The 27,666-nt window shown below is 35.4% G+C and overlaps 1 protein-coding gene and 1 pseudogene across 1 annotated transcript; both read left to right on the top strand.

Moving 5' to 3' along the window:
• The first annotated feature begins 1,333 nt into the window (after nt 1-1,333).
• On the top strand, nt 1,334-15,411 carry LOC149538364 (switch 2-like; annotated as a pseudogene).
• A 2,076-nt stretch (nt 15,412-17,487) lies between these two features.
• LOC149538363 (uncharacterized) lies at nt 17,488-26,860 on the top strand. Its single transcript, XM_089802458.1, has 2 exons — nt 17,488-17,621; nt 26,086-26,860. Exons 1-2 carry the CDS (start codon nt 17,488-17,490, stop codon nt 26,858-26,860), a joined length of 909 nt encoding a protein of 302 aa, XP_089658584.1.
• The last annotated feature ends 806 nt before the right edge of the window (nt 26,861-27,666 follow it).

The following is a 27,666-nucleotide window of genomic DNA, read 5'->3' as shown; positions in this document are numbered from 1 at the left end:
GACCAATTCCATAGGTCCGGATGTACCAGTAACAAAGTGACGCATCCAAGCGAGGTTGAGTGGCTGTTTCGGCAGCCCCCTCTCTAATGCATGATCTAGGAATGGAGTGGTTTGAGATGCTAGAGCAGTTCCACATCCCTTACTATTTGCGAGGGCGGGATTAAGATCGCCTTTACAGAGAAACATGAAGTGTTGGTATTTTAGTTTATATGAATTAGGGCTAAAAAAGGTAGATTATAATTATTCGCCTGAAGGCGATTAAATATGTTGACTTGTAGCACTAAGATTTCAGTGCTCGGATGTGGAGTTAACACCACTTTGAAGATGTGTTAGTAGGTTATTTGAAAAATAGTGGTCTTTGTCTGAATCTGGTGCCTTCATCTGCCTCATGACTTAAGTATTACATGTTAAATAAGCCAATTTGCAGATTTGAACAATAGCTAATCGTAGCCTTCCATTAAGCTTTGATTTGTTCATCTCTATTACAACATGATATCTTTGTCTGTGCAGAATTCATTTGCTTGAGTGAAGGTAAATTATTTTTATCCCTCAAATCTGTCGGCACATGATTTGTTTGTACCTGCTGAGTGTTCGAGTCTTTGGTAATCACTGCCAAAACAATTTCACGCCTTCAGATGTTTATACATAGTTTTCTGAATAATTCCTGATGTGGTATCTTCATTAGCAGATTGTATATTAAATTGCTCAACCTTTCGAATGTACTCATCCTTGTATTCAAACTTTCAACGCTGACTGATCTTTCTGTGAACTCCAACGAACTAAACTTGGCTCAATGATAAATTCGCAATGATCCCCCTCTTTGTTTTATATATATAATATTTCTTTTGTTGTAGTCGCAGCATATTGAATTCATGTATGCACCAACAGGTTTTGTTTCACAATAACTTGGCAAGCTTCATACGCATGATATAGTGTATTCTCTACAACAATTTATCAACTTTCCAAACCGATGGCATCTCTATATATTTGGCACTGAGGCTCTTTGACGTCTCCTTTGTTGTTCTAATTTTTCAATCATTCACCATGCTTGTATACTAGTCGCCTTTGTATGTTCCGCTCCTTTCCTGTAGTTGTTATAATAATTCTTCGGTGGCTGTATGATATATGTTGACCAAACTTCTTGATGCAGTAATCTTTGTTTTCATAATCAATGCTATTCATTGCTGGCTTATAGCAAGTTTGTCAGGCTCCTTTCATAACATTAATCCGTGTCTTTCCTTTCCGTCGGATCTTTGAATCTTGGACGACATCATGTTATCTTTAGCTGTTCATTACCCACTGTGATATGACTCCACTATATACTTCCAAACCGATGGCATCTCTGTATATTTGGCACTAAGGGTCTTTGACGTCTCCTTTGTTGTTCTCATTTTTCGATCATTCACCATGCTTGTATACTAGTCGCCTTTGTCTGTTCCGCTCCTCTCCTGTAGTTATTTTCAATAATTCTTTGGTGGCTGTATGATATATGTTGACCAAACTTCTTGATGCAGTAATATTTGTTTTCAGAATCATTGCTATTCATTGCTGGCTTATGGCAAGTTTTTCGGGCTCCTTTTCATGACGTTAATCCATGTATTTCCTTTCCCTTGGATCTCTGAAACTTGGACGACATCATGTTATGTTTAGTTGTTCATTACCCACTGCAATATGACTCCACTGTATTCTTCCAGCAACCCATGTATTGATAGCAAATACTTATATTTGTCGCATTCTTAACAGGACCAACACTTTGTTCTTAATTTCATTGCCAAAGAACTTGATGCTTATAATATTCAATGTCTATTATTGACTTCCATAGAAAAAAATGTTATTTAGTATTCTATTCTTAGTTTATACAAGTGATTACTTCACCAATAGATACGAACATTGTTAGCCATATATTGCTGATTATGTCTTATCATTTTTTTCTAATTTCTTTCTGTATGCTGATTTTGGAAGTGACTCAGATTAATAAGCTTTCTCTTTGTCTCATTAGTAACTTTCTTCTTGTTATCCTCTCTTCTTCGTTGCTACTTAGTTCCATACTTGCCGCTTGATCATTACTGCTGCTCTATATATCTCTGTTCATATATCTTAGTGCTTTTGTCATCAATGATAAAACTTCCAATAATCTTATCGTCCTTTGACATCAACGACAAATTTCCATCGATCTCCCCTTTTGTCATTGATGGCAATCTCTCAAATATACGATCTTGATTACTCAAGGCTCCCTCTTAGTTCGCTGGTCCCCCTTACTCCAATCTCTCCTCCTTTGTCATCAATGGCAAAGGGTCATCAGGGCTAGAAACTAGCTCCTCCTGAACTTATGCTTCTCACAAAATTTTTAGTGGATAGATGAGAGTGATACTATTCCCAACTTCTTCCTTAGGTACTCAAAAGTTTCCTTTGGAAGGGGTTTTGTGAAGATATCAGCAATTTTCTCCTTTGGGTTGATGTATTCCAACTTTACTTGTTTAGTCTTGGAGCCAAGCTCATTGGATGTATTGGAGCCAAACTTTGAATTAGAAAGCATTATCATATTTCTGCCTTATTGCTTTGGTAGTGAAACTAGGCAAAGAAATACAATGTTGGCCTTGTTGACATTCAAATAACATGTTTATCACCTTAGACCCTCTGTAGTACTTACTGGACAGTGAAATTTTATGTTAAAAAACACGGTTCAGCTTAAAAGTGATATCTAAGCCATCCCCATTGGAAACTTTAAGTATAATGAATATTGTTCGGTAGTTGAGAAGCAGTCTCTAGCATTTCTCTCATGTCTTGTTTACACTGCCTCTGATTGTCTTGGCTAGAAGTCTATGTTGTTTAGACATTCACATTATGTTGTTATTTTCCTTCATGCAACTCAATGTTCCCTTGTCTTATTTTAATGATTCTAGTATTGATTCTATCAATAATGCAATTTTAATGATAAGTGCACAATCTCTAAAAAAAGGAGACAAAAACTGGTAGATGTCAAAACCTAATTAATGGTAGTAAATTGCAATCATGACAATGCACTCCTGTGTTCTTTCGTTGGGTAAATCTTGAGTGAGTTTTTAGGTTCCCTTCAATATGATGTGAGGTATTGTTATTTGACATTCTTAAAAACTACAAACTTGGGCCATGTTCAATTACGCTCCTTTATTGAGAACTTAGGCAAGTAATTTTTTCACTATCACTATATCATTGATCAATGATAAAATCTCATGCTATCTATATCCAAGATTCAAATGTGGTTATTAGAAATTTAAAACCTCTCCCAAACTTTGAACTAGAATAGGGAAGAAGATGTCAAACATTGTAATATGAAATTTATGAACTACACTGAATCATGATGATGCTCAAGGGCATCATAAATTCATTTTCAATTGTCAGCTTACTATAATATTAAGAACCTATAGTAGGATGCAATTTTGTACTCAATTTGTAATCAAATCAATTAAATTAAATAGAAACACTCGTTGGGTAAGCGATTTTTTAAAATGTTGAGTTTTTACCAAACTGAGTATTCCAACTATGGTACAACACAACCATGCCACACACTACTAGAGTTATGGGCTGGCTTATTGTAGTAGTAGGATATTATCCTAGGTTACATTCCCATATCTGTCCTCCAATAGTAGCATTGCAACCCTTTGGACCATTGTAGTAAAGTTGTAAACCCTTGTTGCAGTTAGTTGAAGTAGATGAAAAGAAAGAAAATAATAGTGTTAAAGGAGTGTCAAACTACTAGCAAGATGCCTGTTGCCAAGATGTGAGAAGTTTTTGTAAAGTGAACTAAGACCATGTTAGCATTTCCAACTCTTCTGTTGGTTCAATTTTAGTTTTAGATAAACTCATGTTTGCTAATGATGATATATTTTACTTTTTATGAGTGCATCTATCACAGAGACTCGATGGAGTTAGAGCATTGATGTATTTGGAAGATATCAATCTGCTGACTGTGAAACAGTCACATTTCATTTTTATTCTACTTGATGTTTGATTATTTAACGCTATAGAGAATTATTTATATGCATTTATTTTCTATAATATTCTAAGCAACTATTCATGTCCATGTCAATTTACGAAACCCAGAGAGAAGAGCATTACATACAGTTTGGATTGTCTTGTGCCTAGGGTATTAATATTGGATTATTATTTTCTTCTTCCACCAAATATTATGGCATATGACAATCTTATGATATCTTTGTGTAAATTTGAGAGGGGACTCGGGAAGAGTATACAAACAATTGCATTCCTCATTGTTGTGCTGCGGAAGAAACCTGAATTTGATGATTTTATTCATGGTGGCTCTGATGAGAAGAAGAACTAGAAGCTTATTGAAAATAAAAGATTGGTATTGATTATTTTCCCACATTTGTCATTCGTAATTGGGAAAATGAGTTTCATGAATGGGGAACATTCAATATTGCTATATATCATGGTCCAAATAGAGACCTTGTTCTAGAAAAATTATAAATCACTGGCACTGGGATAGTCCTAACAAGTTGTGATACATTTCATATTCATGGTGACAGCCTATGTGAAGTGTAGTGGGAAGTTGTAATTGTTGATGAGGTTCATCATTTGAAGAATGAAAATATCAGCTCTACAAGGCCTATAAAAGAGTACAAACTAAGAAATGCTATGGGCTTATGGGGACAATAATGCAAAACAAGATTATGGACTTATTCAATGTTTTTTATTGGACTACTCCTGGATGCTTGGGCTCTCATGAACACTTTCAAGAATTCTATGATGAGCCTCTCAAACAAGGACAACACATAAGTGCACCTAAACATTTTATACAAATTGCAAAGGAGCATAAACAACATCTGCTACGTGTTTTATAGAAATACCTATTGAGGAGGACAAAGGGAGAAACAATTGGGCATCCTATGAGGGGAGAGGAAGATAATGTTTTTTTTTGTGCTATGAGTCGCTAGGCATCTTATGAAGGGAAAGGAAGATAATGTTGTTTTTCATGCTATGAGTCCCTTGCAAAGGCATGTTTACAAGAGACTATTGGAGAGTCCAAATTTTCAGAGTCTTATCTCAGAGGACTTACCTTGCAGCTGTGGAAGCCAACTTGAGTTGAGTGTTGTCATGAGATAGTTCCTAATGGGATAATCTGGTCGTATCTTCATCAAAATAATCTAGATGGCTATGATTCATGTCCTTTCTACCTTGTACTTCCTTGTTTGGTAAAATTGCAATAGGTACTGCTGAGATTTGCCTTCTAAAATTCTATTCTTACACTAGCATCAAAGTACTTGAAAATTTATTCTACATGGATTTGCTTTGCAGGTCAATAACCATTGTTGGAATATTTATTGCATTTACTCATTTTCCCCTAGAGCCAAATGCCCACCTACCACCCCTGAACGTTCAAAAAATTTATTCTAGGTAGGTGAGTTTTCAAATTCAAAAATGAAGGGAAAATTTTTTTGCTAGTAAGACAAAAGGAATTTTTTGATTCATTCATTTGAGAGATAGGCAGAGAGAAGTTGAAGTTGAAGAGCTCAGAAGTTGTAGAGAAGGAAGAAGAAAGAAGTTGATTAGTAGATCCAATCATCAGAGTGCAGAGACAAGGAAGTTCATTTCGTGCCTGTAGTTGCACGTGTTTCTTCTCTGGTCATTCTGTAAGTTTATTATTTTTTTGAGTTCGTCCTATGTAGCAATGCTTTCTCCAAGCACTATTGTATGCATCCATTAGAGCTGCAAGTTTAAAGTTTATGAAGTTGTTCAAGTTTTACTAGTTTAGGGTTATTTTAGAGTTTTCTGGTTGAAGCCAAATGCTGCCAGATTTTGTAATAGTTTCAATCAAAGTTAAATAGCAAGCAAGCAGGCACACATGAATCCATTGTATTTCTTCTATAAATTTCATTTGTGAAGTTTATTGTTGAATATATTTAAGCTTTGGGTTCCCTGGTTTTAATACTGGAAAAGTTCACATTGAAAGTTTGTCACTCAATTTGGTCTTTAATTGTGGTTTAACTTTATAGTCATTACCAAGTTCACTCGATGTCTTCTTCTACCGAGCTCCACCCACCTATGGCTTCCTAGTTCACTCAGCATCCACACTACTGAGCTCACTCGGTATCCAGTGTCTACCGAGTTGTTCTTCATCTACCGAGTTCACTTGGTACATGTCTGCCACATGGTTTATTAATGTGTAAGGCAAATCTTTTGGCATTGCGTAACAGTTCTTGCTGAGAATTATTTAGGGTTGTGAATTTAATTTTTAATATTTCTCACATGGTATCAAAGCTTTGAGGCCCCACATCCATTGTGAATTAGGGAAAAGTTTTTCTAAGATATTAATCATGGCAGGAGATGTCGGAAAGATATGGCAACATGGGCAAAGAAAATGAAAACTATTATGGTTGCAAATGATTTGTGAGAGTTTGTAGTTAATGCGTTCAATGATGTGACAGACCTAGCTTAGTATGCTACTCTCACAAATGCACAAAAGACTCAGTTGAAAGAGTCAAGGAGAAAGGATGCTAAGACAATAAGTTTAATTGAGGCAGCCATGACAGAGACAGTATTTCCCAATATTACAGTAGCAAATTATGCAAAGGAAGCATGGGATATCCTTTAGATGAACTTAAAGGGGACTGATAAAGCCCACACAGTAAAATTGAAAAATATAACGAGGGAGTTTGAGAACTTTTAGATGAATGAAAATGAATCAATTGTAGATTTTAGTTCAAGGACCTCCAATGTAATTAACCAACTGAAGTCAAATGGAGAAGACTATCAAGAGCAACGGATAGTGGCAAAGATATTGAGGAGTTTACCTTATAAATATGACAATTTGGTCATGACCATAGAAGAGGCAAAAGACCTCACTATTTTGATAGTGGATGAGTTGATGGGTACTCTTCAAACCCATGAGCATAAGATCAATAGATCTACATCTTCTTCTTCCTAAGAGCAAGCATTCAAGGCTCAGTCAAATCCAAGAGGAAGGGAGAAAGGAAGAAATGGCTGAGGCAGAAACTCTAGAGGTAGAGGTCGAGGTAATGGAAGACAAAGAAATGCTAGAGTAGAAAGCTCAAGAAGAGTAGATGGAGAAAGTAGCTCAAAAAATACTTCAAGAGGGGGTAAGAAAAACTACAACTCAAATAAGAGTAATGTAGAATGCTACTATTATCATAAATATGGGTATTATGCAAGTCAATGTTGAAAGAAGCAAAATGATCAGTCAATACAAGCAAATATGGCTACTGTGAACATGGGAAGTGGAAACAATGCCACTGCCTTCATCATGTGTAATGTTGGTAAAGAAGGAAGCCCTGAGGTTTGGTACCTTGACAGTGGATGTAGAAACCACATGAGTGGTAATGAAACCTTGTTTTTATTCATTGACAAGAGTTTCAAATCTGAGATTAAAATGGGTAACAATGGAGCCCTACCAGTAGTGGGCAAATGATCTATTATGGTTCACACCAAGAAAGGTGAGAAGAAGGAAATACAAAATGCGTATTTTGCCCCTAGTATGAAGCACAATTTGATGAGCATTGGTCAGTTCATTCAAAATGGATACAAAGTGCTGATGGAGAATGACATGTGTCTCATTCAAGAAAAGAATGGGAGAAAGAACTTACTTGCAGCAGATCAAATGACAAAAAAATAGAATTTTTCCCTTGAGAATAGAGACATGTTTCTCATCTCAAGTTGGTGCCGCACCTCCCACACAATTAGCTCTGAGGAGTGTGATAGAAGACCCCTCATGGCTATGGCACCTCAAGTATGGTCATCTTGGCTATGTTGGTTTAAATTTATTGTCAAATAAAAGAATGGTAGAAGGTTTTTCATGAATAGGAAATTCATGTGACAAGTGTGAGGCTTGTATTTTGGGTAAGAAAAATAGGCTTCCTTTTAATTCTAGAAATTCTAGGAGGGCTTGATATCCATTAGAGTTAGTGCATACTGACCTAATCAGTCCTATGCAAGTTACTTCCATTTGGGGGAGTACTTATTTCATGACATTCATTGATGATTTCAGTTGTAGGACATGGGTTTATTTCTTAAAGAATAAATCTGAAGCATTCCATAAATTTATAGAATTTAAAGCCTAGCCTAAAAGAGAATGTGGACACTATATCAAAGTCCTAAAATAAAATAGAGGATGGGAGTATACCTCCAATTCTTTTGTAAATTCTTTCAGGAAACATGGCATAAAGAAAGAGCTCATAGCCAGCTATACACCATAGCAAAATGGAGTGGCTGAAAGAAAGAATAGGACCATTGTTGAAATGGCAAGGAGCATGATGAAAGAGAAAAGTATCCCAACTAAATTTTGTGGAGAGGCTGTGGAAACAGTAGTTTACCTAATTAATAGGTGTCCTACAAAGGCAATCCATGATAGAATTCCAATGGAAGCATGGTCATGAGGAAGATGGATAGTTGAACACCTATGGGTATTTGGATGTGTTGCATATGCACATGTGCCTAAAGAGCAAAGGTAGAAATTGGATGACAAAGGTGTGAAGTGCATCTTCATAGGATATAGCTCAGAATCAAAGGCATACAAATTGTATGACCCATTGAACAACAAGATGACTCTTTCAAGAGATGTGAAATTTCTTGAAAATTAGTCTTGGTATGGTTCAATTGGTGAGTCACCGAGCACATCAAATAAAGTGCCAATTATGAGTGAAGAAGATGTTGTTGAATAGAAAGAAGGAGCAGATAGAAGGAAAGGCAAGCAGCTTCAGTCATTGCTGAGATCCTCTAGGCATGATCGGGTGTCAGTGTCGGGTAACAGTGAAGACCGAGCTAGTCGGCAAAGCAGTAGCAGCAATGAAGATTCTGATCCCACACTCTCCTCCCTATTACCAAGAAAGACCAAAAGTCTTAGGGAGATATACCAAGATGAAAGGTATGAAGATTATGATGAGAGTGTTAATTTTGATTATTTTCTCATAGTGACCCAATATATTTTGAAGAAGTTGCTAAGGAGAAGAAATGGTGTAAGGCCATGGATGAGGAAATAGATGCTATAGAAAGAAATGAGACATAAGAGCTAACTAAATTGCCTCCCAAGAAGCAAGTGAATGGAGTGAAATGGGTCTACAAGACCAAATGCAATGCTAAAGGAAAGATTGATAGGCATAAGGAAAGGCTGGTAGTCAAGTGCTACAAATAGCAGTATGGCAGAGATTATGATGAGACATATGTCCGAGTTGCAAGAATGGAAATTGTGCATGTTATCATAGCAATTGCAGCTCAACACAAATGGAAGGTATATCAAATGGATATGAAGTCTGCCTTCCTAAATGGTGTATTGAAGGAAGAAGTATATGTGGAGTAGCGACCTAGTTATGAAGTTGCAAGTGAAGAGAATAAAGTATATATATTGAAGAGAGCTCTCTATGGGCTCAAGCAAGCTCCATGGGCATGGTATAGTAGGATTGACTCATATTTGATGAGCAATGGATTTAGCAAAAGTAATGGTGAGCGTACTCTCTACATCAAAGAATCAAATGGAAATGTGTTGATTTTTGTTTTGTATGTAGATGGTTTGATTTTTAATAGTAATGACAAGACTCTAATTGGTGAGTTCAAAGAGGCCATGAAAAATGAATTTGAGATGACAGACCTTGGTCTCTTGAAGTAATTTTTCTAGACATAGAAGTAAAACAAATGCATGATGGTATCTTCATCTCTTAAGAGAAATATGCAGGGCAGATCTTGGAGAGATTTAAAATGCAGAACAGTAAGGCAACCCCAACACCAATAGCAATAGGTCTGAAGTTGAGCAAGGAAGACTCTAGCAAGAGAGTGGATCCAACACTATACAAGAGTATGGTTGAAAGTCTAATGTATTTGACTGCAACTTGGCCAGACTTGATGCATGCAATAAGTTTAATTTTTAAATTTATGGAAACACCAAAGGATTCCCATTGGCAAGAAGGAAAGAGGATCCTAAGGTATGTGAATGGTACCAAGAGATTTGAAATTTTGTATACTGCAACAAATGAATTTAAGTTGATAGGTTATACTGATAGTGATTGGGCTGGAAGTTTAGATGATATGAAGAGCACTTTTGGATACATGTTTCATATGGGATCGGGTGCGATTTCATCAGCATCCAAGAAGCAACTTATTGTTGCTCAATCTACAGTAGAGGCTGAGTGTATAGTTGCAAATGTAGTAGCATGTCAAGCTATTTGGTTAAGAAGGATCTTGATAGATTTGAATGAAAGGCAAGAGGATGGAACCACAATTTATTATGACAACATATCATATATTGCATTGTCCAAGAATCTAGTCTTCCATGGGAGAAGCAAACATATAGAGATCAGATATCACTTAATCACAGAATTGGTGGAGAATGGGGATATCAAAATAGAATTTTGTAAGTCTGAGCAACAGTTAGAAGACATTTTCACAAAGCCATTAGGCATTGGAAGTTTTGTACACCTAAGAGAGTGTCTTGGTGTAATTGATGTGTATTAGTAGTGATCCTTGTTTTTCTGGATCGGGACAAAGGGGGAGTGTTGGAATATTTATTGCATTTAGTCATTTGCCCCTGGAGCCAAACACCCACCTACCACCCTTGAACATTCAAAAAATTTATTACAACTAGGTGAGTTTTCAAATTCAGAAATGAGGGGGAAAACATTTTACAAGTAAGACAAAAGGAATGTTTTGATTCATTCATTTGAGAGACAAGCAGAGAGAAGTTGAAGTTAAAGAGCTTAGAAGTTTCAAAGAAGGAAGAAGAAAGAAGTTGATCAGTGGATCCAGTCATCAGAGTGTAGAGACAAGGAAGTTCATTTCATGCCTGTAGTTGCATGTTTTTCTTCTCTAGTCATTTTGTAAGTTTATTATTTTGTTGAGTTCATCCTATGTAGCAGTGTTTACTCCAAGCACCATTGTATGCAGCCATTAGAGCTGCAACTTAAAGTTTATGAAGTTGTTCAAGTTTTACCAGTTTAGGGTTATTTTAGGGTTTTTTGGTTGAAGCCAAATGTTCCCATATTTTGTAATAGTTTCAATCAAAGTTAAATAGAAAGCAAGAAGGCACATGTGAATCCATTTTCTTTCTTCTATAAATTTCATTTGTGAAGTTTATTGTTGAATATATTTAAGCTTTGGGTTCTCCTGTTTTAATGGTGGACAAGTTCACGTTGGAAGTCTGTCACTCAGTTTGGTCTTTAATTGTGGTTTAAATTTATAGTTATTACCTAGTTCACTTGGTTTCTTCTTCTACTGAGCTCTGCCCACCTGTGGCTACCGAGTTCAATCAACATCCACACTACCGAGCTCACTCAGTATTCAATGTCTACCGAGTTGTTCTTCATCTACCGAGTTCACTCGGTACATGTCTGCCACTCAGTTTATTAAAGTGTTGAGCAATATTTAGGGTTGTGAAATTAATTTTTAATATTTCTCATAACCATTTGGAGTTAATCAAACCAAACCCCAAGGATGATCTAAAAAAATAGAAAAAGGATGAACCATTAGTGGTGGTTGTTTTTGATAAGGATGTTGAATTGATTCGTGCCAGTGCTCCAGATAAGAGTTTCAATGGCATTAGTGATGCAAAACATTTTCAAAAAATGTGGGCTTTAGAAAAGTTAATGACATCTTGGATTCTAGAGGGTGATAAAGTGTTTCTTTTTAGTTACTTTGTCAGGTAATTGAGCTAGAGTTGGAGCTAACAGAATGGTTAACACTTTCCATTTAATGTTAAGGTAGAAATTTCTGCTTGAGTGAATTTGAAATAATATATTTGTTCTAATTGGTAATTTTAAAAGTGATGGTATCATTGATAATTTGATAACCATTTTATTAGACAATGCAATCTATTTATTTTTTACATTTGTATATTTGTACACGATGTATAGGCACACTTCAAGATAGATACTTTTATACTATTACAATAAAGTATTTAAAAAGAACTTTCAAATATTCATTTGTATCCAACTACTTAGGAAACATTATTTTAGCAGCTAGTTTTCAGTTCTATTACCAAACTTAGTTGGCATTTGAACCTCGTTTTGAGGTGTTTCTGAAAACAAGGTTTTTCTGCAATCTAGGTTGTGGTTCATCATGGAGATATTTTGATATGTGCAGTCCCAACAATACTCTCTTGAATATATGGGTGCATGGTGGTTGACGATAGAGTTAGAGGTGTACACTAGGAAATGGTGAGTATTTTTGCCATTTTTTCTATATCACATTGATTACATATCATCTTCAGGTATGTTATTTGTTCTATGGCTCTTCTAATGTGTCAATGCTTTTACTATCCTCTTTTGTCACGAATCTTGATGGCTCAATTGAGGGTCAAATGGAAAATCATCAAGTGCTCAACTGGTTTAGATTGCATATACACAATTATAATAGTGAAGTAAAATTTCACATTAAAAAGGTTAATATTGAATTTTCTTATAGATTTTTTATTTTGGTGAATTATAGACACCTCTAACCGGTTAAGAGAAAATGCACCCAACTCCACAATTCAATAATAACTCAAAACTTTGTCATATCAAAAAATTTGGAAGAAATAGATATACTCTGGTTGTTTAGACACTCTTGATACCTAGGTTGAGTTTTAGACATTTCTATATCAAACAATTGCAAGTAGCAGACTGATGAACATTTTCTCAAAGACCCAAAGGTCCCTAACTTGTGCTGATGATTTCTCTGCTATATTGTTGTTTATTATAAGAGAGGAGAATTTCTTGAGATGATAAAGAGATTCATCTTCTAGATGTTCCAATGTGTTGGTGCCTACTTATCTAGCAATTCTAGTCAATTCATGAATGAAGACCAACATGATCCAAATGGATACAGTAAGTCTTTATATTTTTTATGTAATTTTTATTTGGCACATGTACAAGGTTGATGATGACACATGCCTCTTAAACTTGATTTTTAAACTATGGATCTTCTCTGTACAATTGGAGATGGTGGTAAAAGGCATGGTGCTCTTGTAGCCCTGGGCTCTAATCTAGTAATCATGGAAGAAGCTATGATCGATATCAGTTATTCTTGGTGAGAAAATAAGGCTAGGTATTGGTTGAAGAAACTATTCTTTAAGAGAAAGTGACTTACCAAATGAACTCAGTAAAATAATACTTTTCTTGGTAATATAATAATATCTTGGTAATGCACTGTCTGGTTTTGCTATCCTTGCCACTGACTATGAAATAACTTAATATGTAAACTTATAGAGTTTAAATTAGTGTTTCCAATTTTCTCCTTGGAGGCCCTAGTTCCAAGTATGATTTGAATAGGGTACCAGTTCTAAATTGATTTGCCCAGAGATATATCTAGGCTTCTCTTTTCTACCTACATGTTTGTCCTAGACAATTCTTGGTGAATTGTGGACAAATTTACGCAAACTAGAACTAGTTTTAAAATCTAAGGCACGCTGGTGAGTGTTTAATTTATTTTTGGGCTTTGACCTTGACTCACTAGGTTGCTAGTTTGTGTGCATCTAAGTTGAGATTGAGTCAATACTCCTTCCACATACACGTAGAATTTTTTTGTGGGTTCTTAGCAGATTTTTATTTAAAGGATTTTTCACTGCTATTGTTAAGAGTAAGATAATGAATTTTGAAATTTTATTTAAGCATACCATGAAGAGCCTTACCAAATTATTTCAAAATACATGTTATGAACCCCTTTTGGGCAAATAGGTATTTACTATGAGCCAATATTTACCAGTTTGGGCATGGGTGTTAGGGTTTAGTATGGGGATTTCAGCAAAAAAATTGGGAGTTGGATTTGTCCACACAAAAAACATATAAAGTTAAACAAAATCACCATAAGACTTAACTACTTCTTCAATTCTAATTAGTCAGACTCGAATGTCTTGGAAAACTTTCATTTTCAATATTAAAATAATAGTGTCAACATCATATTGGTCTTCAAAAGATCCTCATCATCATTGAAATTAGATGTTGGCAGATTAAAAGAATCACAAGAACTTTCACTAAAATTATGCTTGCTATCAACATTAACCTCCTTTCAGAAGGTGCCAGAAATAAAATAGTAATATCATGCAAGATTGGGCTGAATTGGCTCCCCTCTCAAAAAGGCATGTCAAAAATGCCGAAAAGACTATTGTGACTTTTTAAGGAATTGCCTGGCACGGTTGATTGGTAAACAAGGAGAGTTGTTCAAGAGGGAGCTGAGTTGGCATCACCTTCAAAAAAGGCAGGTCAGAAATCTTGAATGCCGCTATTGTTCACGGGATCGCTTGGCACAGGTTTCTGTACAAACCTCAAGCCTTGATGATTCTTCTCTCCCTGCTCTTCAAATTTATCTTAGGAAGAAGAAATTATCTTATATTTTTAGCAATTCCTTCAATTCTCTGAATTTATATTTGCTGGTGTATCATCTATTATGCCAAGTATATTAGAAATTATTCGAAACATGTTTTTGTATATAGAAAGTAGGTCTACCTATATGTTTTAGGTGATCCTCTATCTTCTAGTAGTATTTCTTGAAGACTTGTTCAGGAATGCTCAATTTCTTTTACCATGATTTTCGTCAATCTAATCCTCTCTTATATTTGCACCTAATATTTGAACTCTACAATTTTTGAAACAAAAGAAAGCGGCTGAAATTCCTTTTTGCATGATAAAGTTCATTCTCTTTGAATGATATGAATGTTTGAATCTCTTTTAAATGCAATTCACAAAGTGCTTTCGAAAATAATATAATTTGTAGTCTCTCAAAGAAAAAACCTTCAAATTGAATATCATTCAGTGGTATCTTAATATTCTAGCCTGCCCTAAAATATAGGCATGGTAAAATGATTGAATACTTAACAAAATGCCTAGAAAGCACAGTTCTCAAATTTCATTAATTAAGCTGTATATTAAGAAAAAAAATTTATTTTTTCTGCTGTCTTCCCATCGGCATACATTTTCATCATCTTGTTCTCTTCCTTTATGTACACAAGCATCTTTGAATGAATTATCAGCATTTAAAGTTTTTAATCTATTGAATTCAGTATAAAGAGTATGGACTATTAAAAGTACTTTCTTTTGGGTGGTATCACTGACGTGATTTTCACCATGAAGGATGTTAGATATCGTAGACAAGTTTGACAACTTTAAGAAGCTTGGAAAGGATAGATATAGAACCAGCATTACATTGCACATACACATGTTCCAAATCCCTATGTTTTTATATGATTTTCTTCTTTCGATTTTTTCAAAGAGTTGTAGCTACATTTTAATACATACCAGTGGAAAAGATTTGATAATACAGTCGTTAATTGGGATATTGATAACGACACTATGCATATGGTGATTGTATGTATTTGTAATTGCTAATACTAAATTGTGATACAGGATGTATCTACTAGAAAGTCTGTTGGAACAGAATACATGGATACTCGTAATTGTTTGGCTAAACACTTTTAATCCGGGAGCTATGAACCTGTAAACATAATACTATAAAATTCTCACATAATTTTCAGCTGGGAAGCGATATCTCCAAATATGGATAATGTAAAAATAACAAATCACTCTCTAATTTAATGGTGAATGTATTCAACTTTGAGTTTCTTTGACAAACTGAGGTTTTCTGTTTATGCTTGCTTTAGATTTTCTACTAAGTAATCTCTTTGTATGTTGGATAATGTTGAGCTGCTTCTCACACAAAATTTATATTGCTCCCTATTTATTTCATGCTTCATTTAAATGCTAAAATCTATGAACAACTCGTAACTTGTGTGCTCAACTCAACTAATCAATTCCAATAAAGCTCTGCATTAGAGTCAAAATATTGGTCACCTCTGTAAAACTTGAACAGATTGCACCACATGCATGCTATTTTTTGGTTGCCCTTAATCCTAAGAAAATATCAGCAAACAGAAGCATATGTCAGTTTTAAAATTAATTCAAAATGAAATCTTGTCTAAGGACATTCAAAACCCAAACTGCCCTTTTCTGCTAAAAAGATATTGAGATGTAGTCATTGAGTGTATTAATTTATCTAAGAGAATCAACTTTCTAAGAAGCTAAACTAATTCAAATAGCTAAATAAAAACCAAATACCACTTGAAGCTTAGCAACTTAAAATCATTTATATGGAAGTAGGGAACTAAAAGAGAGCCCATGCAGGGTTAATCAGCAAGATTCTTGAGATAGGTATAAAGCATCAACCAAAGTCACATTTTTCAACATCAACCAAACTCGTTCCTTGGTTTCACATTATTGAGAGTTGGTATAATTATTATTTTTTACTTGTCAGATAATTAATTTTAGTTCACCCCCAATGCTTACATCTATGAACATGAAAAAAACTCGAGCATCTCCTGAATATACTCTTATCTCCTTGTTTTGTAATTGATAAAGTATTCCAAGTGTCTTTAACTGGCAGGCATTTTAATTGGGTTTAACTCTTTCCCAATGCATTTTAAAAACACCATTCCCAATCCTTGAGATGCACTCCTAAGCAATTGTATGGTAATTCTATGTACTAACATGCATATCAAATGAATATTGGACATGACATTTGGTTGAACTATAAGGAAATTGGATAGATATTTCATATGTAGAATAAATAACCGAGTCTACAAGACTATTGGGAGCCCTACCTCTCTTCCTCTCAATTTCAAATTGAAATAGCTGTTTAAGTTAGCTCTCTGTATCAGACAATATTTGTATTCCTGCAAGAGATAATTTCATACAAGGGTTTCATTGCGTGACTGGGCTGTATCAATTAATGGAGATTTTATACAATTGGGACTTTATACTTTTTAGTTTACTATAGGTGTCCATGTCTGTCATGAGTTTAGTTGATCATTGTTTTCCTCTACTGATGAGTAATAGTTTGTGCATGACTATTTTTCTCCCTGAATAGTTATGAGAATTGACTCTGTACAAGATGTGAAAAATACCTAATAGCCTACTGTCTTGGTTAATGAAACTTGTTAGTGGCTTTTCTTACTTGGAATCAGGGTTAATTTTGGTGGCTGCTAAATTATTATTGTCAGCTGTGAGCTTGTTGGACATGTTTCTAATGGAAAGATTACTATTTTATTTCTTTAGAGTCAACGACAGGTCACTATTTCATTGGGCTAAAAATTTTGAATCAAATTGTTGCAGAGATGAATCAGGTATTTTCTATTCGCTAAAATGATTGTGCAATATTTTGTGTGTTGCTTTTCTTAGAGAGGATTATCATTGAAGATTTCAATGGACTGTTGTATCTTATCCACCAAGAAAATATGGCATTCTTGTGGAAGTGAAATATGAGAAATATCTATTACTTTCACTAGGTGTTTTATATGATTTTATTTCTTCACTTCTAAATATCCCTAGTCTATACTGCGCATATGATTATTCCTCAAGATGCAAATTTATATAAGCATTTTAGCTTTTGCATCTTTAGTTGGCGACATCTTATTACTTTGTGTCAGCCTATAAAAATATTCTGAATATATCTGCCTAGTTGCCATATGGTGCACATCCCCAACAAGGAAACTAAAATTCGATAGATAAGACGAGAGAAAACATGCGGTACCATTCAGATTTTCATTTTGGTATCGCGTTGAGGAAGAATAGATTGGGAGGTGACTCGGCAGTCTGTACCGTCATCAGGAAGAGTGGAAAACGTGGCTCTGCTACAAGTCGGGTCACTGGAGTGTTGTAATCAACTGGGTCTACTGTAAACTCTCTATTCCTCTCTGTATTTGCGTATATGTAATGTTGAAAATTATACTACGCTAACAGACTGAAATCGAACTGTTATAAATTATGGGCTGTCGTGAAGCATTAATATTGAATTATGAATTAAATTTCCCTAGTTCCGAGTTGTGTCACTAACAGTGTCACTGACTGATATTGATTGAAGATCCTAACATTTTGATATTAATATATGAAAGAGTGAGAATATCTTGTTTCAGTTCCAAGCACTTCTAGTTACGTTACAAGTGTTTGACGAAATTCCATCAGTCTGTTGTTCTATTGTTGTTCGTTTGGGTCAGAGATTATTACATATTTAATTACTTTGATTGACGAGTTAACCACGTTAGTGAACAGTTAAATATTATGATTGATTATTTGCTTTAAGGGGTGCAAGTCATGACTTTTTAAAATTATTTGTGTATAGTATATATATTTACATTATTTTGTATTTTTAAGTATTATAATTTAAATATTATGTTGTTAAATCTTCTTTCTTAATAAGGGAGTTTGTTAGGCATTATTGTGTAATTTACTTTGATTTAGATATAAAAAATTTGGGCTTGTTTTTTTTTCATTATGTTTGTTTCATTCCATGATAATTTTATGCTCAAGTAATATGAATGTCAGTTTCAGTTCTTATATCTGCCTATTTTTATCTAACTATGGTTGTTTATGTTTGTTATGTCAGCCAAATCCAGGATTTCCCTTGACACATCATCAAAAAATTGCTTGCTCCATCAGAGGCTTGGCCCTTTTGCAATTTTTTCAAATCTCCATAGCTTCATTACAACAATTAAAAAATGATAGTATGTTCCTTCCTTATATTGTCATTTTTAGAACCTTAATATGTTAGCCTACATGTCTTACATTATTTTTGTAAAGCAAACCTTGTATAGTGATAAAGATATTATTTGTCTTTTGCTCCATTGAAAATTCTCTTTTGTAATCAACACTTTACTTGTTTTGCAGTTGATAAGAAGCTTAAGGAACAAGCGCTTTCTCTTGCATTGAAATGCTTATTATTTGATTTTGTTGGGACATCTTTGGATGAAAGTTTTGAAGATTTTGGCATCGTACAGGTACCAATTCTAAATTTACTAAGAAATACTATTGTGTTTGGGAAACTCTTTTCTGTAGAATTTGATATTAATTTTAGGCAAATTGTTTGTGAGTTGGAATGTAATGGGCACCCCTAGATGTCCCAAAAAACTAAACCAATTTGCTGAAAGGAATTTTGTCAAACAGTTTGCATTCAACCTCTTATTTCTCCGTTTAATGTTTTAAATCCCTTATAACTCCGAAAATCAAATGTTTATTTGTTTGTTGTGTTTTGTGCATGGAATTGGTATCATACAACATAAGAAAGAAACTGCACTAATATGCAAAGTGGAAATGAACTGTTGCTAATAAAATGTTATTTTCAGAATTCATAAAACCAAATACATGACAGATTTATCAACTCACTAATTACTTCAGCAGTATTGACATAATACTCCAGCCCATGCCTTCGAACTTGCTGCTATAGTGCTTTGTCCTTCAATCAGTCCACTACTTTTGTAATATCATTCCCTCAAAGCGGCATAAGCGTCGAAAAAGGAGTGAAGAAGATATGAGCAAAATACCAAATCTGCCTCTAGCTGGAAATGCAACTAAATTGCTTGATAATGAAGCCAATAACAAAGAATTCCAAAGGCCAAACCCCAAGGGAATGACGTCTAGAATGTTACAAGAGAGGATAGACGTCTTCAAATGCCAAGAATAGAGCTGCAACTCACACACCAATTTCTTCTCATATTCAACCCTGGCTAATGAAGTCACAAATCCTTCCTTTTATTCTATTTCCAAGGGTCCGCTCAACTCATATGGGAAATGTGGGATAAAATATGTGTAGTATATAAAACATATATTAAAATACCCCTTATGTCTCCCTTGGGTACACATCCCCATTAAATAAATATCAAAGTAACACTTTAATATTTTATAATTAAATTAGACGTTACTTTAATAAAACTTCAGGCATTAAAATGTATTAGCAATCAGACTCCAAATAATGTGAGTGATAGCTCATCGAAAAGCTCTCACCGAGGAATATCAAATCCAATCACCAAAATTGACCTGCACTGTGTCCTGCTGACTTACTAAAAATAGTAAGTATGCCTGAAACTAAGTAAATCAACTTTGTTTTGGCCCAAACTAGAAATGACTAGGCCAAAACACTCCAGGATCCCATTAAACCCTTCATTAGCCCTTGGGACCATGTAGAACAAGGCTAACGCACACACACTTCGTCAACTGCTAAAATGGGTACATTACATGGAATCTCTAGTAAATGGTTGCTCTAAATTAGTAAACTATTTTGCTTGTATTGAACTAGATTCCTTCCTCTTGGAGGCCAATTTTGGAGGACTCATCAACTCTGCAACTTTTTTTATTATTATTATGCCATTTCAAAGCCTCCTTTGTCAAAGGAGGTACGTGCTCTTAGTATATAAGTTGTTTTATTATTGAAGTAAATTTTTGATTTGTTCTTAATTCACAATTTGATATATTTTTCAAATTTTGGGTTTACTTATTTCTTCAGCTTAAACATCTACTTGTTTACTTTTCATAGAGTAGACCTCCGCCTTGGGTGGTTGGCCTACCATAACTTTTGTGTAAAGATATAGTGGATATGTGCTTCCTTCTTAAAGTGACAGCCATATTAAACTTGAAATATAGTTGGTAAACTCAAATTGATCTCAAGATTGACATTTTCTCTGTTTATGATATGTTAAGAAATACGTGCCGCTAATGAAAAACACTATTGGAGTATATGCTTAATTTTCTATATGTGGTGCATAAGATATTGTCTAGCAAACTTCTTTGCATGTTTGGAAACTTTGAAGTGCAAGCTAAGAATCTAGTCTAGGAAATTCACAATGGATGCAACCCCAAGAAAACATAGATACATTATTTTTTGTATATTACAAATAAAGACGCATCATGATCCATCCTCGCCTTTGTTCAATATACACACCAATCTTTCTTTTCCAAAATCTGCAAAATATCTTTGGCTAGGAATATCCTTATTCTATGCTTTTAATTGAGGTATAATTCTCTTAGCTTTGTTTTTTCTTTCAAATATAACACGACTTTCTTAATCTTTTAATATTTTACTTTATGAGGACCAGTTTTCATTGTTCCACAAAGTTTTGGAATGAGGGACCGTGTTTCAAGGATGGGGGGTACTAGGACCATAAGTTTGGGAATCATGGTGCAAATATGATATTGCACTTGAAAAATTAGTTAAAATAATTGTAAGAATTAACGATCCAAGTCTATTGCCAATACAAGAATGGTCTCATCAATATTTTTGGTTTGTGATACCAATACCTCATATTTACAAAGAGTTAATCATTATCCAAAGAGCTCATCTCTATCAGCTAACGACTTAGTGACAAGACAATAGCTCTAAACCTTTGACAACAGCATTTGATAAGACTATGGAAAGATACATAGCCTCATAAATGACAACATTGACCCGATTTAATATTTATTTCTCATCCCATAGCTTCTATATTTCTAGTTCATGTGCTATTGAATTGGTTCTGAGGGTGAAGCTTGTCTAAGGTAAGTCAACCATATGCTTGTATTCATTTTCATCTTCAGTTTTGCCTTGAGATGTTTTATGTGTTGATGCCATGATGAAAACCTTCTCTCCAAATGAAAGAGTTGAGCAAGACCTATCAGAAACTAAAACAAGAAATGGGTATTATTTTTTGCAGAAAATACATGCATTTCTAAATCGCTTCAAACTGGGGATGGATGTAGAGTTGTGTTTAAGAAAAGCCCACAACGAAGAAAGTGCAAGGCCAGAAGAAGCAGCCGACAACCTATTTCCTCCTAGGGTTGTACATGTAATAGCTAAAGAGGATGCAATGCCACCCCTAATTGGACATTGAAGAATTACCCAATCCATAGCCCTTAAATAAATATTGTTGACCAAGTTGAGATTAGAAACCTTATTCAACATGCTTTCACTTATTTTTTCTGCTCCAGCTTCTACATCAACACTCACATACGGGATAGGAGCCCACAACAAAGATGAACACTACTAGTTTGTGGTGCAAGTTAATTAGTGATGAAGTGGACAATGAAGAAGGGTCCTCTCCACAACCCTTACAACCACAATGTCGACTTTGTCAAGATTAGAAACCTTATATTAATTGATGGCTTTGACCCCAAAAATTTTAGTTGTATCTATATCACTCACATAGCTGATGGTGCCCTATGCATAAATATCCATTTGTTCCATGTTGTATTAAGCAATTTTTTCTTATCCAAGCCATTTAATTTGCAACCTTTTAAATCTCTACAAAGTTAAAGTTGGACTGGGAAAAATTTTCTTCTCAAAGGTGTCATCTAATTGTAAAGCGTCCATTCCATCATCTATTGAACTATATATGTCTTGTTTGTTGAATAGATAATAGAATAGACACTTTACAATCAGAGGACACCTTTGAAAATAAAATTTTTTCTGCTCCAACTTTATATTCACAAAAATTTAGAAGGTTTCAAATTAAATGGCCTGGATAAGAAGCAATTGCTTGATATAGCATAAAAAACAAATTCGACCAAACATTGTTGGAAATTTTGACCAATGCTTGTTAGTTTTCTACCAAGCATTGGTCGAAATTTCCACCAACTAAATTTTTTTTCGACCAACCATTGGTAGATTTTCATCAATGCTCAAAAATTTCAACCAAACATTGGTGGAAATTTTGACCAATGCCTATTAGTTTTCTACTAAGCATTGGTCAAAATTTCCACCAATCAAAAAAAATTGACGAATGGATTGGTCAAAATTTTGACCAACATTGACAAATCAGGACCACCAAAAATTAAAAGATTTTGACAAATGTATTGGTCAAAATTTTGACAAGAAAAACTTTGATGGACATCTTGGCCAAAATTTTGACCAACCCTAGGTCAAAATTTCAACCAAAATTGGTCGAAAATTGAGCTCAAATTTACTAGTGTTAGTCACCAAGAGGGCTAAGGTATCCCCTTGCTGAGATGCATCTTGTTCTTAGCCATCCATGGGGTTGGTGTCACCATCCAAATTGATGACTTGGATAGTGGAGGATGGCTTTGCTATTGATTTTTCTTGTTCTTTCCATTTGTCCTTGTCTCCCTCCTTTTGCCTAACTTTCCCAGTCTTTGGAAGAGAGCACCCTCCGTAGGTAAAAGTGATTGGAACATTCTTCTCTGGGGGTTGGTCTCCACCTTGAAGAATCAACCTGCATATGTTGAAGTAGTATTTGTGGTTGTTGAGCTACTATAGTTGACTTGGTGGCTCCAAAAGATACTCCACCCATAGAACTAGTGCTTCCAGTCTTCTTCTTCCTCGTATGGGTCACTCAACCCATTTATTTGTTCTTTTTATTATTCCCTACATAAGATACTCCATAGTATATTTTATATGACTTGTAGATGAGTTAGACAAAATTGGGGTGCCTTTGATCTTCATGTAGGATGTGGGATGCATGTAGGCTCCATCATGTGCAAGGTCAAAAACATCAACAGAATCATTATACAATTTAATCTCATTAATTTTTAGCAATGACCAAAAATTTTCTTAGATTTGATATTAGTTGAGACACCCATACTAGTAGTCTTCTATATTCAGAACATACTTTTATGCATATCCCAAGTTCAATTGATCCCTTAGAAAGATGATTGGATCATACTGAGGCATGAGTATATCATACTCTACCAATTTAATTTTGCTATCTAATATGTTCACCAAATTTTGAGAATTAGATCTAAAAGCACATAAATATGGTCCAACCACTATAGGGAAAGGAATCTCATCTATCTTGAACTTTACATTAGAACACAGGGTGTTCACTTCAAGGATCTATTGACATAGCTTGACTAGAACCACCTTGTCGTATGGATACCTTGGAAGCCTCTTAGGAAAGTTGTTATAAGCTCCTATCTACAAATAAGAGAAACTCAAAACTTGGATGAATGAGTATCCAAATTGGCTGATGGTTGAAATTGCCTTTGGTGAAAATCTCCTTTCAGGGCATCCTTGCAATTCTTGACATAGCCTCATTGTGAAAGCATCATTTACAACCAAATACTCCTCAAAAATTCTTTGCAACTATAGGTGTGGGTAAAACTCATATAATTTAGTATGCTCATTGTAGTTCTGGATGTAGGTAGGACCACAAGTGGTGAGTGGCCAAGCCATAAATTTGGTAGGATGACATGTAAAATTGCTTAAATTCTCTAGCTGAATTCAACCATGAGTTGAGGTCATCGCACATAATATGTGCCAAGTAAATATGCATATCCTTAGCATATATAGCTTGAGATAGAAAGAAATGGTGCTTGATCAACTCCAAGATATCATGTTTTCCTTTTAGTCTAAGGAGAAGAGCAAGGATATCCACTATGTCTCTTTTCAAAATTATGCCAAACAAGTTCTTGGACATTTCACTCTTCTTTGAGTGAGTAGCCTTGAACCATGTGCTCTGCATGTCTTCCCATATTCTTCTCATTGAAAATAGACACAAAAGAGCTAAAATCAAAATCGCAATACTACTCCTTCATGGGAATGTCGAACACAAACTTCATCTATGTCTTGTTGATCAAGATGAGGATAGATTAGTTAGGGAACAAAATATGTTTTTTTTCCATGTTGTATCTCTCAATACATTCCCTTACAAGATCAATTGCATGTACTACCATTGGAAGACTAGCCGTCTCAACTAGCTTTCTCTCTTTAAGCTTTTGAGTCATTAGGTGAATAGGTTTAGAATTGAGTCTTCTATGAAGATCACCCAAATCATAGAATTTGAAAGATGTGTTTTTAAGTTCTTTTAATTCACTCTCTGGGCCTATTAACTTATTATTACTAGTAGCTTTGATTTCCATTCGCTACGATTGTACAGGATATAATTATTGATAAATAATCATTTTAATACACTTGAATAAATAAATAGTAGGTAATTTGAAGAAATAGGTATAGGAATTGCCCGATGTTGGCACCACACAAACGAAATTATGTTTGGCCAAAAATTATAATGACAAGATCTACATTTAATTCCATGATAAATGACTATTTTAACTTTCCATTCTCTTGCACATAAAGACTTAAATTCTTGGAAGCTCTATTACTTTACTTTGAGTAAAGTCATATTACCAAATATCACTGAACAAAAAAAGTCTTTAAGTTGGGTGAAGGAGAAACTTATCTCTTCCACAAGCCAACCTTCCTTCTATTTAGAATCTTAGCATGAGTAATCCTTTGTTAGCTTTCACACTTCATTCTTTCATTTTCTGACTTAAGCATTTAACACTACATTTCCTTTATGTCAGAGTCACATTCTCACTACTAAATTTTCTAAAAGTGTCTTTCAAGAATCTTTGAAGAATATTCATACTTTAAAGTTTCTTTTGTTTCTCTTCCCAAAGCCTTTAGATAAGTAACCTTTTTCATTACCTTGGGACAGAAACCCCTTTCTTAGCAATATTTCCCTGACTAGAGTACAACTAACAACACTTTACCCTTAACCTCAATCTGATGGCCTTAAAGCTAGGTCTCGAGCATGCCTCACTAATGAAAAGCTCACAAAAATTATTTCAATGTTGTTCCTTTTCTTATTGTATGTAAATCCTTGGGTATCTCACAAATCATTGTGGCCTCGAATGCTAAACAAAACATGTTCACTTCCATTAGTGCATAGTGGAAAACTCATAGATCTAGTCTTTTCCCTCTGAATGTAGAATCTGCCTCCACAACATGAATGAGATTCTTCTTAGAATTGGTTCTCTTCCTCATGGATCTTTCCATCATGACATATGAGTATGCACAACTTCTTAATTATTTCCATGGCCTCATTCTTTAGATACACACTTAATTTTGTTTGCTAAAGGGAAGACTAGATCGACTGCTCAGAATCTATAAGAAAATGAATAATGGGGAAAGATAGGAAATGGTAGAATATGAAAAACTTACTTCTCATTAAGAGGATGAAATAACACATCCCAACCATACCTAGATCACTTGGACTCTATGCACATCAGAAAAATAGAAACACAACATAGAAGAAAAAGATATAGGTAATGCAAGGGGAATCTAGAAACAAAGAAAGTGAGGGACTTGGAGAAGATGAGAAGTAAGTAACCTAAACAATACTTAGACATCACCCTGAATACAAACTCAATTATATACCAATAATTTCAAGCTTTTAAGGGTAAGACTAAAACTTGGCAACAACTCTCCAATGCTAGTTAGATGACAATGAATAAATCTATTCCTTTAACATAATCAGATTTCCACAATCCATTAGTATGTGAGAAATGTTTCTGGATTAGATTGTGTGAGTTTTTTTAGCATCAACGTTTCGGATCATACTACATGATCCATCATCAGGACAAGAGAACATCAGAATAGCTACAAGATCCTTTCTCGCAACCCTTGCTCTTTGATCCTTTCGAGAGTCAAGTCCAGTTTGGCCAAGTCCTCGTTTGATGAGTCAACAAAGAAAAAACTGTTGCCTTCTAAAGAGGTGACCCCTTGCATCTATGGGGTTCCAAAAATTCACAAACGTGGCATCCCTTTAAGACCAATTGTGGATACCATTGGCTCTCCCACATACTTGTTGGCCTCCCACCTTGCCAAGATCATCTCGCCTCTGCTAGGAAAGTCTGACTCTTTCATCAAAGACTCCAACCATTTTGTCCAATTCATTCAGGACACCAAGTTGGAACCTAGCGATATCTTAGTTAGTTTTGATGTGGTTTCCCTCTTCACCAAGGTCCCCATTCTTGACTCCATCAATCTTGTCAAACGCAAGGTCGGGGATGAGATCGCAGAGTTGGTTGAGCTTTGTCTAAGATCCACCTTCTTCTCTTTCCAAAATGTCTTCTATGAACAAGTCGATGGAGTAGCCATGGGCTCGCCCCTCTCCCCAGTCATCGCCAACCTCTTCATGGAGTATTTTGAGGAGATGGCTATCCAGTCCTTCCCCCTCAAACCCAAATGGTGGAAACGATACGTTGATGACACTAATGTTTGTTGGCCGCATGGGCTTGAGAACCTTGAACTATTTCACTCTCACATAAACAGTTTGGTCACCAACATTTCCTTCACCAAAGAGCTCGAATCGGACCATCAGTTGCCTTTCCTAGATGTCCTTCTTATCTGAAAGGCAGATGGGTCATTCGGTCGCAAGGTTCACCGAAAAACCACCCACACTGACTTGTACTTGCACGCATCCTCCCACCATCACCCCAGCCAAAAGGTTGGCATCCTTAAGACCCTCGCCCTCAGAGCTTTCAGAATCTGTGATGATGACAACTTGCATGAAGAGCTCACTCATCTTCGTCAAGTATTCATGTTAAATGGATATTCTCACAGGCAGATCTCTAAGCCTATCAACCAATCCAAGTCCTTCTTTCTTTCTAGGTGTACCCTCAGTCCTCCGCCCAACCAGCCTCCCCGGTTTGCCACCCTTCCTTTTGTTGATGGCATCTCTCAGAAGTTGGCCAAGATCTTATCTAAAAAGGGTCTTCATACTGCTTTCAAACCCCTTTCGCAGTTACGTCATCGGATTCCTCCCCTCAAGGACACCAAAGACTCTTTCCTCGACTCGGGAGTCTACAAGATTGAGTGCTCTTGTGGGGCCCCTTACATAGGGGAAACAGGCTGTTCTTTTCGTACTAGAATTCGGGAGCATGGTGCAGATATCAGACATGATAGAACCCATAAATCTGCCCTGGCTGAACATTCTGCGGCCACCAAGCATCACATTTGTCTGGAGGCTGCCAAAATTCTTTCCAAGGAGGATAACTTCTTCAAAAGAAAACTTAAGGAAGCTATTGAAATTAACTATCATCCCATCAACCTCAATCGAGATGATGGATGGTCCATCAGCTTGTCGTGGCAACCTCTCCTGGGCTCGCTTAAGACTCAGCATCACCCCTGATGCTTCTCGAGCTATCCTGCCCCCCC

The sequence above is a fragment of the Cupressus sempervirens genome, chromosome 9, assembly GCF_028749045.1.
Source record: "Cupressus sempervirens isolate cs-2001-9-10 chromosome 9, ASM2874904v1, whole genome shotgun sequence".
NCBI lineage: Eukaryota > Viridiplantae > Streptophyta > Pinopsida > Cupressales > Cupressaceae > Cupressus > Cupressus sempervirens.
The sequence above is the reverse complement of the archived record's forward strand: the minus strand, read 5'-3'. Positions and strand labels throughout refer to the sequence as shown.

Excerpts from the sequence above, each read along its gene's own strand:
- LOC149538363 (XM_089802458.1), top strand. The coding sequence starts at position 17,488 with ATGCGGTACCATTCAGATTTTCATTTTGGTATCGCGTTGAGGAAGAAT. Across the intron at positions 17,622-26,085 it reads AGTCGGGTCACTGGAGTGTT|GACAAGAGAACATCAGAATA; the intron begins GTAATCAACTGG and ends ATCCATCATCAG.